Genomic DNA, 20291 nt, shown 5'->3' with positions numbered 1-20291 from the left:
TGATACATGGAGAACAATGATAAATACATGGTAAAATATGAACACAATAATGGGATGTGATTAAAGGCCCAAAAGCACTGAAAGTGATAATTGTAAAACGTGACTGCAGTGAAATAATCAGAATATAACGATTTATTTCTCTCATTCAGAAGCGCTCTCTCTCTCTCTCTCTCTCTCTCTCTCTCTCTCTCTCTCTCTCTCTCTCTCTCTCTCTCTCTCTCTCTCTCTCTCTATCTCTCTGAGTTTAGGCGTCAAGACAGTTTGACACACGTAATAACGCTTTTGGTGCGTGTTTGGCCACTAAAACCAATAAGTGTACTTCAAAACGCGTCAAACGCTTTCAGTGCGTTTGGGCCTTAAGAGTAATACAGTGGATAACAAATAAGAAATAAATATTTATATATAATATACAAACAAAAACAATTGGTCACCTTCAGAGTGTCCGTAGAAGAGTGTATTCATCACTAAAATAAAGATTGAAACTTCATCAGACATAATCAAACTGACAGAAAGTCAAAATCACACACACATAAAACAAAAAAACAAAAACAATTAGAGTTTCAGCAGTGGTAACTATTGTTTGATAAATTAAAACAGTTAAGATGAGTAAAATTCTTTAAAATGAAATATGTATATATATATATATATATATATATATATATATATATATATATATATATATATATATATATATATAATAGGAAAAACATGAAATTCAAAACCCACATACATAACAATATCTTAAACAATTCACATTTACATCATGCAAAAACAATCATCCAGCAGTAAATTGAACACAGTCCTTCAATCTAAACTGAGCCAAGTCACCAAACAACATCTGGCCTATAAAACCACCCTGTAGTTAAAACCATAAGCGTGCTCTGTTCAAGCTCTCAGAGAAACTGGTTCAACCAGTGATACTCTGTAATTCTGACTATTCAGGAACATGTTCTTTAATCTGTGACATGCAAACAGAGAAAGTCAGTAATGTACTTACAGAATAATCCCAGCACACAGATCAAAGTGTACCTCATCCTCACATCCAGCACTGACACTCTGTCACTCAGCTGCTCTGAGTCTGACAAATGTTTCTACTTTACTTTAATAATAATGCAGCAGAAAGAGAAAGAGAGAAGTTGCATTTCGGGTAAATGAAAGATGAGATCAGACTTTCTTCAACTTCTTTAAAATTTAGCCTCCCTGTGTTTCCTTCCCTTGTATGCAAACCACAGAAAACTTCAATTGGTTTGATAAACGTTGACACATGTACACTTCCTGGTCACTGCAGAAATACATTAGCTTGTGTCTTGTGCAAAGGTTTGTGCCTGGAAAATGTTATAAATAAAAAATGTATAAACAAGTATTTACTGCACATCCATAAACAATAAAATCATTCAGTTTAGTCATATCACATCATAAACATGCTTAACATTTTATTGTGTTTATTTGTGTATGTTATGCAGTATATGCTCACTGCTCTTGCATCAACAGTGTCTGCATTGTGATGAGGTAGGTGTAGCGTGTGTATATAAATAAACACGTATAATTCTACTGTGTATTCTTGGACACTACATCCTGTATATGTGTGTGTGTGTGTGTTTAATAGTCTCCATAGTGAATTTGATATAAACTTTGGTCAGAACTTTGGTGGTAGATTTGTGTCTATCTGGTCGTTTTATGAGGAAGTCCTGAATTATAAATGTGTTGCCTTCTTATCACTCCAAAGAGCAACAGCAGTTGTGATGATATTATAGCTTAGAAAACAAGAGAGCAAATGAAAAAACTCATCTTAACCCATCAATGAGTAAAATGTTGAACATCCATTTTTCAATTACAGCAAACAAATTCTGTATTCTATCAGCCTCATTATTCAGAAACAGTATAATTAAATCATTTCTATTGTTTGACATTTACAGTATGAATAAACCAACTGAGTTCAAAGTCAATCAACATTTGAACTCAACACATCCATCTATGGTCTGAATTTCTGCTTCTCCCCCAAAAATCTTGAGTTGTAGAAATAAACCTCCGACAGCAGACTGTTGCTGTCTACCTACTGACCTTTGTCATGGTTGGCTTGATCGTTATTATGGTGGTTAATCTGAGTCTACATCACATATTCAAACAGAAGCCAAATGTCAGGATTCATTTCTAAAAACAGTCATGTTACAAACCTCTGGTATTAGGTTATAAAGGCTGCTTCTGTTTACTGTCATTTACCTGTTCTCATTTTTCATTTACTGGATTTTAGAACTTTAGACTTTTTGGAAATTGGTGCACATTTTGCACCACTGTATTACACAATTTACTTATCAACTACAGTCTGAGTAGAAACAAGACAAGTCTCTGCTTATCAGCATGACAAATATAAACCAACTTACCATTTCCTCTTTACACAGAAATATGTGTTGCAGAAGAGATGTCTCATGCTGTGCAGGATGTGAGTTCACAAATGTTTTGTTTTTTTTAAGTGGTAGAAACTAAATGAAGTACAAATTTTTGGGAGGTAGTAGAAATTGAGTCAAGTGCAATGCATATGAATATAATATAGTAATTACAAAATGTTTTTTTAACTGACTGTCTTTGAATACAACTATGACTGGTGGTGACATGAGGAAGTGGACAGACAATATTTATTTCTCAATCTGAAACATCATACAACAGAAAGTCAGAGGTGTGAGCTTGTGAAAATCTGACATTAAAGTTCTCACTGTGTTTTACATCTTGAACTCTCCCTATCACCTCAGTTTGCCATCTGCTGTCAACCAGGTGTAAAACATGTCATCTGGCTGACAGCGTAAATTTCAATCAGGAGAGACAAGTGAATGCAGCAAAAATAATTGTTTATTATACAGATGATATTGAAGATTAAGTGTTGACCAGAGTTTTTGGTGCTTAGACTCTACAGGGAGCAGCAGCAAGATAAATCCCTCCATGGAGTCCAGACACTGGTGATGGTGGCTGATGACTTCTGCTGAGGCTGATAAGGCTGATGAGGTTGATGAGGAGATGCACTGATGAATCTGCGAAGACTGGGCGGTGATGGGGAGGTGGTCGGGTGCACAAAACAACAGCATAAAAGCATTAAGGTAGAGAAGGAGAAAACATATTTTAAAAGACAGCCGCATCATGATAGGCTGACAAATAAAGGTGTGTCACCGTGCTATTGGTCAGATGTGATCAGGTGATGTGAACAGCTGATGTCTTAATTGACAGCTATGCCTTAGGGATAGGAATGACAGATGATTTGGGAAATAATACTAATGACCTGAGCATGCAAAAGATAGTCTTCCTGACTGAACTTTCACTAAGCTTCATTTGGCTTTAACTAAAGACTTTATTTCCTCATTTTCATCGGTCAGTCAAGAGTCTCCCCTGCAGGACTCCTGCTCTGTAGGCATTGAGTGGAGCCTTTGATGGTTTGATGACAGGTCGAGCACACAGCACACATCAAATAACAAATCACCACATTGAACAATGAATGTGGCAGCAATAAATAATGAAGGCCCACATCAAATAATGAAATTGTGACATCTAGTGGTGAAAACTAGAAATAGACCTTCAAAAAAAAAATGGAGTTGTATTAAATTTGTGTGGAGGTTCATTTTTACATATTTAATGACTATTCTCCCTCTGTATTCATTATTTAATGGGAGACTCTTCATTGTTTTACCTTTCTATTAATAACAGTTGACATTAATTTCAACTTGCATTTCTTGTTTGATGTTTAGTTTTTCATTATTAGATATGGATCAGTAGTGCACCACTCTCCTCTCTACTTCCTCTGATCTCGCTCTCTGATCAGCTCATATTAGGAAAGACATGTGGACTCACACCTTTGGTAGTGTGCAATTAGATGGCAACAATTCTTGAAATCAGGAGGCCCCAGGCAAAAGCTAAATGTTTTTCCAAAGTTTTTATACTTTTTTCCCCCTGTATGTTCCTATAGCTTCAAAATAGTAACCTCTAGTTCACACAATTATATAAATATATAAAGTATATATTATATAAATATAAAAAGCAATTAAAAACATCACTGACTGTTTACTGCTGAAAAAATGTTTACTGATGACTAAAAAAAATAAGCACATACATCACAGGTAAATTCATTTGTAAATAGACAGGAAAACCTTCATGTATAATAATAGCAGAAGTTACATATTCCTGTAGAGCCCCAGATTAAAAATACAGACCTGGAAATGTGCTTGATGAGTCCCTTTAAAGCTAAAACCTGTAATGTTTTTAATGAATACACACAGTTGTTCACTACAAATTAAAATTAGCACATATAGTTGGAGAAGCTCTTATTACAAAATGTTGGCTGTCATCAGTTCACATTTATCCTTTAAAAAATTCCAACTAAGAGATATTATATTTGCATTTCTGTGACCTGTTACTAGTCAATCAGACTTTACTATGCTGAATATAGTTTAATATGATGAGGTTAGATATAACAATACAATACAGTAGATATTACTTAGCTATAGATTGAGGGAGACAACATGTGAGGTTACAGAATTCAGCTTTCAGTCACTTATTGTAGTATTTTAAAGGGCTATTTTACTAATTTTCCTACAGTGTCCTACTCCCTCTCTCTGCTGTCTGATGTTCACCCCATAATTTAAAACAGGGATCTTTGATCAGCTTTGTTTACAGTTGTTCACATTTTGAGATGTTTTTTTTATCAAAGAAATATACTTGATGGTTCAACATCCAACAGAAACAAGGGGCATAAATCAATCTGCATAAGAACATAAGAATCTCCAAACTTCCCGGTTCAAAGTTTTTGTTCCTCTCTCAGCTACTGGATGACCAAATTAAGAAGGAAGATTATAAAACAGACATTAACATACATACACTTGAAAAAAATAGGTAAAAATAAAATATCTATGAATTCATTCATTAAAGGACAGGAAAACTTGTACAACATGTGTAACAGGATGTTGTTTGATAGCAGATCATCACATATAATCATCAAAGCTGTTTCATCAAAAACTGAAGAAGAGGCTGACTGACTAAAGCTGCACTACTGTACTAACTGTACAAAATACTGAGCACATTTGATATTTAGATATCAGAGGTACACAATTGCACACAAAACTACAAATAAACTACACAATGATGTAGTTCTTCATGTTGTCATCCATTCCTTTGGTTTTGTTGATACAGATCTCTCTACAGACCTGGAAGGAAACCAAAAGAGAAGATTAGTCTGAAACATTTTCCAGTAATGTCATAATTTACAATGATAATGTACTGAAGGGTTGTCAGGGTTAATGTCTCCACTGATAATAAAAGAATAACAGTATTGTAATACCCACAGTGCTCAAAGCAGTTAAACAGCAGAGTATTATGGCTTTAAGACCTTAATTAATTTGTCTTTCTTCTGTATTATTGTAGCAATAGTGTTTGCAAATGTGTGTGGAGAGTGTGTGCATAATCAGATTTGTAAACCTGTAAAAGAATCTCTAAATTCATACTGAAATGTGTGAATATGTACAGCAATCTGCAACTATGTATTCAGATTTGTAAGTGTATCGACACTTGTGAATATGCAGACAAATCTGTATATGTGAATCTGTAAATATGTATTCAAAAAACTCAGAGTAAATGGCCTTTTATTAATGACTGAAAGTTTTGCTCCAAGAGCTGGAAACAGAAAGTCATCAGTTACAACTCAGGTACATCTGTGATTAGTTGTCTTTTTACATGTAACTTTTAATACATTCCTGACTAAAATTTGCAAATGTGAGGGTTTTCTTCATACTTGGCCGAGGCTTGCAGGCTCACACTGGGAGGAACTGAAAAAACAAGACAGGATGCAATGGAGCCGTAAAAGTCACTGTACTGTTCCCAACTACCATAACAACAAGCAACTTTCCACAAATTTCCATCTAGTGAGTGACCAGTAGCTCTTTAGCATCGTTAATGGTGCAAACTGACAACCTGTAATGTTTTAGCCTCGCTAGAAACTGCTAGCACAATATTGTTGCAGTGTTTCACCTGAGACAATTTCAACGGTAAATAAACTGCAATGTTATGTATAAAATATTCTGTTTGTTGGTAACATCATTGCAATGCATTTTATTCTGTATTTTATTGCTGGGGCTTTGCTAGAATCTACCCTGCTGCTGTAAACAAATGTAGTTCATATGATGTAACATTAGAGTCTGCAGGAAATAAACATGTTATTTTCAACAACCTATACTTGTCTTGTTAGTGACAGCAGCCTTTAATGTTTAACTATATTTTCAGTAAGTAACCTGCACCAGACTAATCCTCAGTGACTGCATGCTGTGACAGTCACAGTCAGCGAACACATGAGGTGATTGATATTAGGAAAAATGTTAATGCTAGTTAGTGGTTTTGCAGCAGTGATGACCATCAATCTGTTGACAAGAAACCTGCAGAATGTTTGTCTGCAAGTTAATATTGCAAATAATTCAATATTGGTTGGCACACTGTGTTACAGACAAAAATTGTGACACATTTGCAGATCTCAGGCATGACAGGAGTCTAGCAAAAGTCACATGTATAAAGAAAACCAATGGAGAGGTGTACCTGAGGTGTAACTTCCCAACTCTTGGAGCAAAATACTTAAAATACATTTTTCTCACAGATTTTACACATTCACAACTCTGTGTATGCTAGGGCTGGGCGATATGGACAAAAAAATCGTTATTTTTTTCAATCTTGGGGTCGTTTCATGATTTTACTTGATTTTTGTTTGCCTTCATAATGCAGACTTAAAACATCATATTTATTTAAGACAGTTGAGCAAGAACAATAAGAAACCTGCAACACCTGCAAGGCTGTTATAATCATTATGCATAAAATACATGTGATCCCACACAGCTGTTGACTGTGAGCACCAGATGCTTCAACTAAGTAGATCATAGGCATCTAGTTTAATAATCAGTTTCAGCACAGATAGAGCAGAAAAATCAGATCACTAGTTGCTGCTCTTTGTCTTTCTTCACAAGACATCAGCCTGATATCTGCAGACTGCTGCTAGCTAGCGTTAGCTACCTGGAGAGTAAACTGTACAGTGTAGAATCTGGATACTGTTCCTTCAACTTCAGGTGTTTCAACTCTCATAATCAGAGATGAGACCTCATCAACTAACACAAACCAAGAGCACAAATCAGTGTGCAGAGTCATTTTCAGTCTGTTCTTCTCGTAGATGTGACTGTTAAATTCACTATGAGATAGCCAGAGACAGCTGTGGCAGGTGTGCATGTAGTGTAATTAATAATGTCACAGTTTACGAGACTGTTGTGACTCAAAACAGCTAATGTAGCTGCCATCTACTTTTTGACTAAAAATAACCTTTTCGTGCATTTTGTAATAACTCAATTTTACAATTTAGACATTTTACACATTGACCAAAAACAAGAATTTAAATGAATAAAATCAATTTGCGATATCGTCCAGCCCTAGTGTATACATTCACAAATCTTGATACTCTTGCAAATCTGAATGCACATTTTCAGTTTCCTGTACACATTCACAAATATCAGCATTTAGAAATTATTTTACACATTCTGAGAGAAGAGAGTTTTATTCCAACCTGATAAAGCCTGAATCTGTGAAAATGATGTTTGTTGTTACATGGTTTTGTTTTGTAAATTGTTTTCTCTTAAATTATGTAATATTGCATTTCAGACTGCTCCATGTTAAGGTGTATACTGTACCATTTTCAGTGTCTTTAGAGCCTCTGATTGATTCATAGACAGAAGCATCACCTGTGAGCAAAAAGTGAAAATCAAGCTGAGATCAAGTGAACTATTTAAATTGCATGATACCAAATAAGATCAAATATCACCTTTTTAACAAAAATCCTCAGTTTTTTTAAATTTATTTATTCGATTTTAAAATATTGTGGATAAATGCAAGTACAGGGAATCTTAAATGTTTTAGAGCCTTTACTGTCTTTATAGACTGTAATAGAAATGTTGAGGTTACAGTTAAGAAAAAATGACAAAATTAATCAGGATTAGTTTGAAGACTGACCATGGAGAAGAGAGGAGTATACGTTATGTTGAGTTTCATTCAGGTTGACCATGTGATTTGCAGCAGAGTCCTGATTGGTGCTGTCAGACTGGATCGGCCTAAAACATTTAGCAAATACAATGAATTTAATAAGACACATTGAAGGTACTGCTGTTATGTTCAAAATGAGAGAAGAGAGTTTTGTACCAACCTGATAAAGTGTGAATCTGTGAAAAGGATATTTGATGTTACATTGTTTTGTAAATTGTTTTCCCTTAAATTATGTAATATTGCATTTCAGACTGCTCCATGTTAAGGTGTATACTGTACCATTTTCAGTGTCTTCAGAACCTCTGATTGATTCATAGACAGAAGCATCACCTGTGAGCAGAAAATGAAAATCAAGCCGAGATCAAATGAATCATTTTAATTACATGATACCAATCAAATATCACCTTTTTAACAAAAATCCTCAGGTTTTTTTTTTTTTTTAAATGTGATTTTAACAGTGTGGATAAATGCAACAACAGGAAACTGTAAAGGTTTTAGAAGCTTTCATTTCTTTGTAGACTGTAATATTTAATATGTTACAACCAAGACTATAAAGCCTTAAAGCCATAATGGCAATAATATTTCTGGACTCTGGACATAAGTCTTGTAGTTTTGGTTAAATTACAACAATATAAAACCATGTTCTGGTCTGATCTTTTGTGCATGTGGTAGAACAACAGGTTATGTGACAAATCTTTGAGACTGTTCTACAAACTGACCCACTATTTTATTTACTGAGATCAACAACAACTTCCTGTCTAATGGATTGTGGCTTTTGGTTAATATTCATTAAAAATCAGATGGCTAGAGTCTAGAAAAAGAGTAATAGAAATGTTATTGTTAGAGTTAACAAAAAATGACAAAATTAATCAGGATTAGTTTGAAGACTGACCATGGAGAAGAGAGGAGTATACGTTATGTTGAGTTTCATTAAGGTTGACCATGTCATTTATGGTGGGGTCCTGATTGGTGCTGTCAGACTGGATCGGCCTAAAACATTTAGCAAATACAATGAATTTAATAAGACACATTGAAGGTACTGCTGTTATGTTCAAAATGAGAGAAGAGAGTTTTGTACCAACCTGATAAAGTGTGAATCTGAGAAAAAGATATTTATTGTTATGTGGTTTTATTTTATAAATATTTTTTCTGCTATTTCACATTATGACATCAGAATACATCTTTGTATTTGAATAATTAAAAACATAAAACATTTAACATCACAGTGAAAAAGTCTCACCTTTGGATCGTCTGTAGCGATACAACAGGAGCAGGAGAATGATAAAAATAATTCCACAAACCAGCCCAACAATTAATGGTATAAGAGATGAAGAGCTGTCAGGCCTGGACACTGCTGTAATAGATAATAAGCAATATTCATCATTCATTTACATTTGTATTTTTATAGATTTCAGATTTTGTAATGTTATGTTTAATTATTGAATGGCCCTTATGTAAAGTAGAAAACATGTTAATTCAATATGTGAAATCAGCTGAAAATAAACCTGTAAATTTCTAATTCTGTAAAGTATTTGACCACATTTCTTTCTAAGACAGCAACACAGTTTACAAGAAAGAAAATGCATGAATTGTTTTAATCCTACTCACCCTTAACTGACAACCAACTCTGTACTGATTCTTTTCCTGAGTATTTACACTTGTAGAAGCCTTCGTCTGACTTTGACACTGCAGAGATATTCAGCTCCCCTCTGGTATCATTTTGGATAAGTTTGTCATTTTGATAGAAAAACACATTGGAAAGTAATTCTCCTCTCTTCAGTTTGCAGCCAAGAGTAACAGAATCTCCCTCAGTCACAGGATGCACAGGGCTCACCAGGATAATATCTGCATCTGTAAAACAGTCAAAGAATATGAAGTTTCAGTCAAAGACCAGCTGCTGACCTTTAGAACAAGGTGACATAAAACCATGAGAATAGATCACACATATGCCTTTATTTTTCTCCAACTAATTTATCTCACAGAATCAGTGTAGCTGAGCAAAGACCCAACATTTCAGCTTTATTACATACAAGTCTTGTAACTGTAAATATACTAGCTATGGCTAGTTAGCTCTAGAGCTAACAGGTACACATGAAAGAAACGATGGATGGCTATTGACACAAAATCACCTCTGACTAAATCTGCATAATCATCAAGAATAAAGAAAGGTCTTGCTGCACACCAAAGAAACTGTGGACCAAACATCTTGGATTCATAAAATATTAATTTCCAGTTAATTAAATACATATGAAGAAGCTTTAATTTTGTCCACAGATGAGTTTTGGTTTGAAGGAAGCCCTTTCAAAACATGTTGAAAATAATGTAAAAAGATGAAAATAAAATAAAATGTAATGTAAACATACTCTGTATAGTGATGTTGACTGCATTGCTGAACTCTCCTGATCCAGACTCACACCAGTACACTGCATCACTCTGCTGATAACTGTAGATGTTGCATATGGATCCAGTCATTGACCTCCAGTTAGAACAGTTGTGGTCCTCAGGAAACCTCATCACTCTCCACTCAGTAGAGTTTCCTTCACAGCTCAGTGAGACAGAGTCAGAGGTGAAGTGCTGCACTCTGTCAGGACTCACTTTGAGAGTCACTGCTGAATGAACATCTGAAAAACATGTAATGAGGAGCAAATCAAGTACAGAGATATTAAAATTAAAAAAGATCACAATGCAAATAAGCCTCCTTTTTGTACATTTGATACTGTTAATTATTGAGAATAAAAATATATCAATGACATAAACTGTGCAAAAGGTGCAGCGTTTTGGTGAAACTGTGAGTGTTAAGAACATACAGAGCATATGGACTGACAGTGGAGATGTGAAGTGTGCTGCAGAGTGGTTTGAGCTGTTTTATGGATATTTTGATTATTTTTCTATCTTGAAAACTTGCTACCAAGATAACTACAGCAATTGTTCACTGTGAAGCTGTAAACAACCTACGTTTACCTGCCACCTTTCAAACATACAGAGGATGTGTTTTTCATACTAAATGATGCTTCATTGTCTCTATATAAAGTACTAGTCAAAAGTTTGGACACACCTTCCCTTCAATGAGAAAGTGTATCTAAACTTTTGACTGGTGCTGTATAGTCAGTGTTTTTCTCTCATCTGTCTGAGTTTTCTCAGGTTTCCAGCTGTTTCTGTACTTTGTCCATTTACCTACTTCGTTGCCTGATGACTTTTCTGGTTTTTCATTACTAGATTTTGACTGTTTTGTATGTCTATATGTTGCCTGATCACTAGATAAAGTCTCATTTAACCACACCTGTCCAGCCTGCTGTGTCAGTAAAAGTAATGAGTATTGGCTGTAAGATGACCTCAGGTATCCAAAGTAAAAGTATTCATTGCAAAGAGGAGCAGAGTTTGGTTTCAATAGCAAGTAAAATCATAATATCTCAGTTTTTTGGTGCTGTAATGCTTTCAGATCAATTGAAGATGTAAAGAAGGAAATCCAGCCCAGTCAAGTATGTAGAATAATTCAATATCAACATTGTGTTTGGTGAGTGTGTTGAAAAACTGAAATCTTGACTTGATGGAGAAAGGTCATAGGTTCACCACAATTAATACCCAGATAATGACATCACAACTGCTTCTTGACAGAAGGAGACAAAAACAAACAAGCAAACTCACCTCCAGACCAAACAAACTCAGGTTTGCTGTAATCAGTGTAAAACACTGGGTCTCCTCTTCCACCTCTACACATATATCTTGCTGTGTGTGTCGACCCATGAGTGATGTAGGAATCCTGTTCAGTCCCATTGGTGCTACCAGGTAGCAGCTCATAGCTGTAGGAGTTGTCTGATAGTTTGGGAACAGTCTTATACCAGTAAAACCTCCATCCTGCAGATGGATGTTCAACCTTACAGCTCAGAGTTACTGAGTCTCCAGGACTCAGCCATGATGGAGACACAGTGAGGACAGACTCTGGTGCATCTGTTGGAAAGTGATTTTCTCAGAATGAAAACATGTTATGATGTAGACTTTAGTCTCTAGACATATAAATAAATCTTATCTAATACAGTTATCATTTTATCTATTATTGAATTACATTTTATCACAATATATCTTATATCTAAATATGTAATATAGACTTAATGATATACTATCTAAATATATGCTAACAAACATGTATTTTATTGTAATGTTAATATTTTCATTGTAAATTAAATATGATCAGACTTACTGTCAGATACTGTCAATTTGATGTTATCACTCCACTCTGTTGAAGTACGTTGTGCATTTTTCATTTTGCCTTTACACCTGTAGTTTCCACTGTGGTATGAGGAAGCCTTGCTAATCTTGTATTCATTTTGATTTAGAGATGTGTTGCAGGGTGTTTTCCATTCATACTCCCACTCTGTGTCTCCGTCGTGGATCTCACATGTCAACATCATTGCCTCTCCTCTGTATATCTCAGTCCAGTTGGGTTGCAGAGTCACAACAGCCTTATTTGAGGCTGTTAATGGTTAAGAATTACCAATGAGGATACAAGAATGACAAAAGTTAAAATCAATAACATTCATAATGTTTTTTGCTTAAATCTTAATCACTAATCATAGAATTTTTTTCTACATTGTGTGCTACAATCTCATTGTCAAACTCACCAATTGTGTTGATCCTGATTGAATTACTGTACTCTGTGTAGTAAACTGGGTTTCCTCTCCCTCCTCTGCACCAGTAGAGTCCTCTCTGTGAGACACTGATTTGTCCAGTTGATTGGAAAACAGCATCTTGTGTGTTCAGGGGTTCAGAGGTTTTCTTGCCTTTGTACAAGTCGTATTTCCAAGCAGATGATGATGGGTCCACAGAGCAGGTCAGGGTCACACTGCCCCCTACTGGAATGTCTCTGTTGTCAGCACTCAGTTTGGCCTTTGGTCTATTTGCTGTTCAGTTTAGAACAAAGACATTAAAAGGTAATTATTGTCCCTGTGATTTAGTCCAATTTAAATAACTTGGTGAAAATGAGAACATAATGAATTTAACGTAATCTTGATAGGAGTCCCAAGCACACAGAAAATATTGATATAATCACTTTGATCTGCACCATGAGTCATTGTTTTATATTTTCTTTAATCTGTTAATAAATGCTACAAGACACTGAATGATGGCTTGTCTTCAAAAACAAACACAATTATTTACTGATCAATCCTGAGAAGTTGACTAATTCTTGAGGAAAGAAATATTTTCTATTGAATTATTCAGACACAGATAGGTGGAAACTCAAAAACATGATATTCTCACAATTGATGAAACACAGTCCAACTTACATGACACTGTCAACCTGATGGGATCACTTCTTTCTGTTGAGGACTAAAGGTCTATTTTATGTTCACCCATACAGCAGTACTTATCTACTGTAAAAAAGTAGCTCTGAAACTCCAGTATTCACTGTTTTGGAGGTTTTTCTTTGGTTGTTTTCCATTCATACTCCCACTCAGTGTCTCCACTATCCTCTATCTCACATCTTAGAGTGATTGACTCACCACTGAATATCTGAGGCCAGTTGGTTTGCTGTGTTACAACAGTCTTGCTAGAAACTGTACCCACCAAATATACACAGTTTGGGTAAAAACAGAAATATATACTGCTATGACTGTCCTTTCTGCTGTTACTGTGGCCTTGAGATTACTTACTGTTCACATTAGAACAAAGAACAAAACAGGTAAATGGTTGGAATGAGATTTGCCCGAAGAAAATGTTTTTACTTCAGCACAAGAACTACAGGGAAATCATTCTTGATATTTCCCTTAAAAAAAACTTGACCATCGATCAAATCATTTAGCTAATACCATCATATGGAAGATACAAACAGAGCATGTGACATATGACTCTCCTTGGCCGACGACAGGAGTTACTGCAGAACTAACTAACGAGGTACAGTTGATGTTTAATTAGTGCACTGTTTTTGTTTGCTTCTATTTTTTGTTGTTTCGATTAATACTAGAATAGTTGTGGTGATCATGTGGTGGCATGTTTCTCAATTGGGATGGGAACTTTTTCACTCTATTGTTACACAACAGACTTGAAACATTTACATCTCATTTTCAGCAGCTCAGTTTCAGTAATTCTGTTCTCAAAATAAAAAGCAACCACTTGTTACTGAGCTGCTCATAGGAGGCTGCATCATTGTTGGAGGGAGAAAATATTTCTGTTATCTCACTTAGATAGACTGAAATGAAAAACAAGCCATTTTGGATATGAATGACAGATGGTTTGACTTACGTGATACTGTCAATGTGGTGGCATCACTCCACTCTGTTGATGAATACAAGTTTTTTCTACCCTTACAACTGTAGGCTCCACTGTTGGACTCAGAAGCACTGCTAATCTTGTATTCATTATCTTTCAGAGATATGTCCATGTTGTTTTTTCTCCATTCATATTCCCATCGAGTGTCTGCACCTCCCTGGATCTCACATCTGACAGTGATTGTCTCACCACTGTATATCAGAGGCCAGTTGGGTTGCAGAGTCACAACAGCCTTGTTGGAAACTGTTCAAACCAAAAATACACAGTTAGACACAACTAGAAATATAAAATTAAGAGAGGAAAAAGAAAAATACAAGGCAACATCAAAAGCATAAAATCAGATATAAATCAAGTAGTATGAAAAGACCTTTGCAATCACATGTTTGTCAGATAAACAGGTCTTACTGAGGACAACAGTCCTCCAGAACACCTGAACCTAAACTTTTACAAGAAAAAATTATCTCACAGTGCAGAGAGACTTGACTGTTCAACATCAGTCATTTTGGGGAACAGTTTAATAATCCCATGTAGTTGCATCTTTGCTGTCTAGGTTACCAAGCAGGTAGATGACTGGAAATTTTTAAAAGATTCATTAAATTAAATTTTCGATTAACAAGAATCAGAACCTTCTTATTCAGCAATAAGAATTAAGTTCTTTCAGCATTTCTTTTATTTTTTTAGGAGCACATTTCCTTTAATGTTTGTGCTTTCACTTTTGTATGTGTTTTGCAGTCTGTAGCATCTCTGGATTTGCAGCATGTTTTTCTTAATGTTTGTGTTTTCACTCTTCTGTTTGCTTTGTCACTGTACATGTGAACTCTTTTGACACACAGCTGCCAAAGAAACAATTAGTAGCCAAGTCTCCAATTACTTTTGATCTTTTGCTTTCTTGTTATATTGAGAAACTGAGAAAATATTTTTATTATGGTGGCAGCATTACACTGCCATAATATTAAGATATAATATAAGCAAAACTATTTTAGCCTATGGATTTTTGCAACTGGGAAAAGGAGACATGATTTACAATAAAATTATATTTTTCTGGGAGTCCATCTCACAGCTGTTTGAGGTTATGATAAATATTTGCTCATCTGAATTTCATAAAAGTTTAGTGTCTCAAATGATGCCTGTAGGTCTGTGTGTCATTTACATTTTTTGTCATTTAATTATAGTTTGAAACAGCCAAATTTAAAAAAAAATTAAATTGAGGCTTTTTTTAGCTGCTGACAAAAGTCAGACAATTTCACAGATCATTATGATGTTACATTCCTCTGAAACACATACGTTGGGCAAAACTTAAGATAACTTCATCATACATCTGGTTTAGCTGCAGTTCAGCTGAAGCTCTGCTCGTTTTGACAGAACATCAGGTTCAGTTTAGCAGCTGCATTTTAAACTCCTGCAAGTTCAGGTTTAATTGGACCCTGTCTAAACTGCAGCTAAGCTAGTCAGATGCTATGTGACCGAGCAAAAACCCCAAAGTTTTCAAGTTCAGTTTCTTAGAAGCTTTTAAATATCAGTTTGAATTTGCTACATGATGCTAAATGTTCATATACTGTATATCACTGTTGGGCTTCCTGGTATTTATTAGCTGTTGTTTCACATCATAACCTCCTGATGAGGGTTTTAAAGTAGAACTGAATGCCTCTGTCCTTTTTTGGAATAACTCTACCCTTAAAAACATAATAATTTGGTTACATAATAAAACAGTATAACAACTATACAAATGGGGTGTTGACAAAGTCTCAGAGGAGCAAATATGACAAAAGTGACTTTCACTCTTTGAGGTCTATTCAATACAAAATCAACTAGAGGATCCAACACATGTTCTGTTTTCATCATCACTTAAAGTAAGAACTACTGCTCTATATTCATTCATTCATGTTTGTCTTTTTTCTTATTGATGCCACATTTGTTCTCCCTCACACTTCAGGGACTGTTTACAGATCTTAAAGAATGCATGTTGTTTTATTCAAAAACAAATGACTTAACTCACCAGTTTGCTGAATAGTGACTTTGTTGCTGTCCTCTGTGGAGAAGACTGGGTCTCCTCTTCCTCCTCTGCAGTAGTAGATGCCTCCTTGATTAACACTTATAACTCCGTTTGGGTTAACATTTCTCATGGGCTGAGCTATAGAAGAGTCTGAGGTTTGTCTGAACCAGTCGTATTTCCAGCGAGCAGAACCCTCCACAGAGCAGGTCAGTGTCACTCTGCCCCCTACTGGTATGATGGTGTTGTCTTCTTTCAGTTTGGGCTTGGGTTTATTTGCTGAGAGTAAAAAAAAAACAACAATTATAACAATTGGAATGAGATTTGCCCTAGAAAACATGTTTTACTCCATTATATTGTTACACAACAGACTTGAAACACTGACATCTCAGTTTCAGTAATTCTGTTCCCAAAACTAAAAAACAACCACATGTTACTGAGCTGCTCATAGGAGGCTGCATCATTGTTGGAGAGAGAAAATATTTTCTGTTATCTTACTTAGATAGACTGAAATAAAAAACAAGCCATTTTGAATATGAATGACAGATGGTTTGACTTACATGATACTGTCAATGTGATGGCATCACTCCACTCTGTTGATGAATACAAGTTCTTTCTACCTTTACAACTGTAGGTTCCACTGTTGGAAACAGAAGCACTGCTAATCTTGTATTCATTATCTTTCAGAGGTGTGTCCATGTTGTTTGGTCTCCATTCATATTCCCATCGAGTGGCTCCACCTCTACGGATCTCACATCTGACAGTGATTGTCTCACCACTGTATATCAGAGGCCAGTTGGGTTGCAGAGTCACAACAGCCTTGTTGGAAACTGTTTAAAACAAAAATACACAGTCAGACACAACTAGAAATATAAGATTGAGAGAGAAATATAAAAGATACAAGGCAATATCAAAAGCATAAAAAACATAAAAATCAAGTAGTATGGAAAGACCTTTGCAGTCACATGTTTGTCAGATAAACAGGTCTTACTGAGGACAACAGTCCTCCAGAACACCTGAAACTAAACTTTTACAAGAAAAAATTATCTCACAGTGCAGAGAGACTTGACTGTTCAACATCAGTCATTTTGGGGAACAGTTTAATAATCCCATGTAGTTGCATCTTTGCTGTCTAGGTTACCAAGCAGGCAGATTACTGGACATTTTAAAAAAATATGTATTAAATGCAATTTTTTATGAACAATAATGAGAAGCTTTTATTCAGCATTAAGAATTCAAGTTAATACAATAAAAACAAATGTTGTTGAGATTTGGTGTGAATAGATTTTATTTGCATTCCAGGACAGTTTGTTCACAGCCATATTTCTTATAAACATTCACCTGAAGAGAAGATTTGTATCAGGGGGAAAAAGTTGGTCAAGTAATAAACTGAGGATCACAGTACTGTCAGCTAATTTAATGATGTGTCTGTTCTCATGCTGAGAAAGGACTCACCACTCGGGGGAGCCACTGGAGTAAAGAATCTTACCTGCCATCACTGACTCTGATCATTTTAAAATATAATCAATAAAATAATCTAAAAGCCACTTCACCAATTTAAAATCTAGATTGAAACAAGCTAAAACCATTTCAGCTGAAACATTGTGTTAAATGATATTCAATGTCAAGGAAAAGTCCATAAATAATACTGCATTAAGCAGTCATGTGTTTTCAAAACATTTTAAGTAAAACTGAGCAGCATTAGTGAAGAACCCTCAACTCCTTTATTGTGTCTGTATACAAACTGAAGTGTCAAACAAATGTTGTATTATTACCATGATAAAGGATTTCAGACATTTTCAAACTTCCTTCAGAGAGCTAAGAGGTACTGGACTAAATCATCCATTCATTATGGTTCTTGTTACCACATATGCTTCTCTTCCACACTTCAGTCATTGTTTAAGAATTTAATTTAAAGAATATTGTTTTATTTCAGAACAAATGACTTAACTCACCTGTTTCCTCAATGGTGACTTCATCACTTGTAGCTGTGAAGACATCTGGTTCCCTTTTCCATCCTCTGCAGGTGTAAATGCCTCCATGTGAGATACTGATACTGTCTGATTCATCAGCTTCTGCTATCTGATGAGGAGTTTTTTCAGAATCTGCTGAGGTACGTCTGAACCAGTCATATTTCCAGCCAGTAGAGTCCTCCACATTGCAGGTCAGAGTCACACTTCCCTGTACTGGTATGTTGTTCCTGTCTGCTCTCAGTGTAATCTTGCGTCTACGTGCTGTTAAGTTTAGAAAAACAATAAAACAAAGAAATTACTGTAATGAACATGTCATCAAGAATGTATTTACATTTTTACAGAACACAAAGGAAACATCTGTCTCAAATTATGTATAACTCAATGTTCAAATGAATTTAGACTCTCTGTTTGAAAATGTTTATGTTCATAATCAAACTCCAACTTGTCTTTCTAAATGCTGCATATGTGTTTTCTTCACATGCTTGTGTGTTTTCTGCTACATTTACATGTGAATCTTAAGTTGCAGTGCATTAAGCTCTCTCAGCCTCCCGTACCCTTGTGACAAAATCTGCATGAAATTGAAGACTTTAGTTCACAGAAGTCAAACAATATGACGTCAGTTTCTCTCTTTTGTTTGGTGACTGGTTAGGTGAAGGCAGAAAAAAGATTCACTTGTTGTTCAGCACTCCAGAAGAAGAAGTATGAAAACATTTAAGACAAAAAAAAAAAAATCTTTGCTGAATGAATAAAGTGTAATGCAGTTAAAGGCTGAGAAAAGCTAAGTGGACCTTCTGAGATAAGATTATTTTGTGAAGATCTTTTTCATCACAGTATGAAAGCTACTTACCTTTAACTTGTAGTTCTTTCTCTTTGGATTCTGTCCCCTCATCAAACTTACACTTATAAGAACCGCTGTCTGACACTGATACTGAATAAATGGTCATTTTTACAGCGGCGTGTGATATTCTATGTGGTTGATAGTTTGTGTATGTTTCAAGAGGTGATCCATTTCTGTAGAAGGTGGCTTTCTTCTCATATCCAGGAGTACGATGTCTACAGCGTAGAGTCACTAAGTCTCCTTCAAACAATGTGAATGCAGGACTTTCCAGGATCACATCATCATCTGTGCAACAGAGGTGTAGTCTTGTTTCATTAATCATCTCAGTTACTGTAAATTATTATATATTTCATATAAACAAAGCTGTGACAAAATTAGTTATTTAGCAGCAATATGATATCACTATTAAATATAATGGTTTTAAAGTGTGTTGTGAGAATTCAGCATTAAATTGGATTAAGAGGAAGTTGTAGTCACACTTACTGTAATAATTAATGAAATGCCCACTAAATGATTTTATGTCCCAATTTCTTAAAAGCAGCTCCACACTCACCTGTTTGCTACATTAGTTTCACAATTATAAGATATTATAATTATAAGAGGAATATTGCTCATACAGGCTGGTCCTGCACTTGGTTTTCACAATCAATTATCACAATTATAAGATGATGTAAAAAGACACTGTGGCAGCCAGCACACATGTCACTACCCAAAGTAAGTGAGATCATTTGAACTGCATGTCGACCTGTAATCACCTCCAGTGTAATAATGAATGAAGTTGTAATGACTGTTGTAATTGACTGCACCTGCAGATGATCCTTTCTCCTCATTAGACTCACCAGTGTCCTCTGCTGGGTCATCACCCTGCCCTGTTAACGATGAACGTTAAGATTATCAGATGAACGCATGAAGAGAAAACTCATCTGTATGAAGTTAACAAAGTCTTTAGTAAATATACAATTTGTCTCAAGGGTCAGAACAACATCTGGTCTCATTATATAAACATACAAATCTGCCCAGAAATGATAAAGACCAAAATATATATAGTTTTGATGAATAAGCAATTCTGCACTAATCAAGTCATTTCTGAATTTGTATTGATACATGGAGTAAAATGATGCATACATGATAAAATATAAACACAAAAAGGATGATTAAGATTAATACAGAAGGTGATAAATAA

General features: G+C 35.3%; 2 protein-coding genes and 1 long non-coding RNA gene across 3 annotated transcripts in view; all 3 read right to left on the bottom strand.

Annotated features, from left to right (window-relative positions):
* Positions 1-20291, bottom strand: part of LOC137175028 (Fc receptor-like protein 5) — a 137296-nt gene that overhangs the window by 99631 nt on the left and 17374 nt on the right. Inside the window, exon 4 of the mRNA XM_067580648.1 lies at positions 12663-12941. Within this exon, the coding sequence (XP_067436749.1) occupies positions 12663-12941 (279 nt within the window). The remainder of the gene's footprint in view (positions 1-12662; positions 12942-20291) is intronic.
* LOC137175045 (uncharacterized) lies at positions 3814-9026 on the bottom strand. Its single transcript, XR_010925551.1, has 3 exons — positions 8014-9026; positions 7695-7745; positions 3814-5183 (listed from the first exon to the last, which is right to left on the bottom strand). It is a non-coding gene; the product is annotated as an uncharacterized lncRNA (long non-coding RNA).
* Positions 9192-20291, bottom strand: part of LOC137175029 (Fc receptor-like protein 5) — a 116879-nt gene continuing 105779 nt past the window's right edge. Inside the window, exons 5-9 of the mRNA XM_067580649.1 lie at positions 12242-12514; positions 11689-11991; positions 10407-10664; positions 9652-9894; positions 9192-9397 (exon numbers count right to left, since the gene is read on the bottom strand). Coding sequence (XP_067436750.1) covers positions 9264-9397; positions 9652-9894; positions 10407-10664; positions 11689-11991; positions 12242-12514 — 1211 coding nt within the window. The 3' untranslated portion in view covers positions 9192-9263. The remainder of the gene's footprint in view (positions 9398-9651; positions 9895-10406; positions 10665-11688; positions 11992-12241; positions 12515-20291) is intronic.

This window comes from Thunnus thynnus, chromosome 22, assembly GCF_963924715.1.
Source record: "Thunnus thynnus chromosome 22, fThuThy2.1, whole genome shotgun sequence".
Lineage (NCBI taxonomy): Eukaryota > Metazoa > Chordata > Actinopteri > Scombriformes > Scombridae > Thunnus > Thunnus thynnus.
Note: the sequence above shows the minus strand (reverse complement) of the source record. Positions and strands in the feature narration are given on the sequence as shown.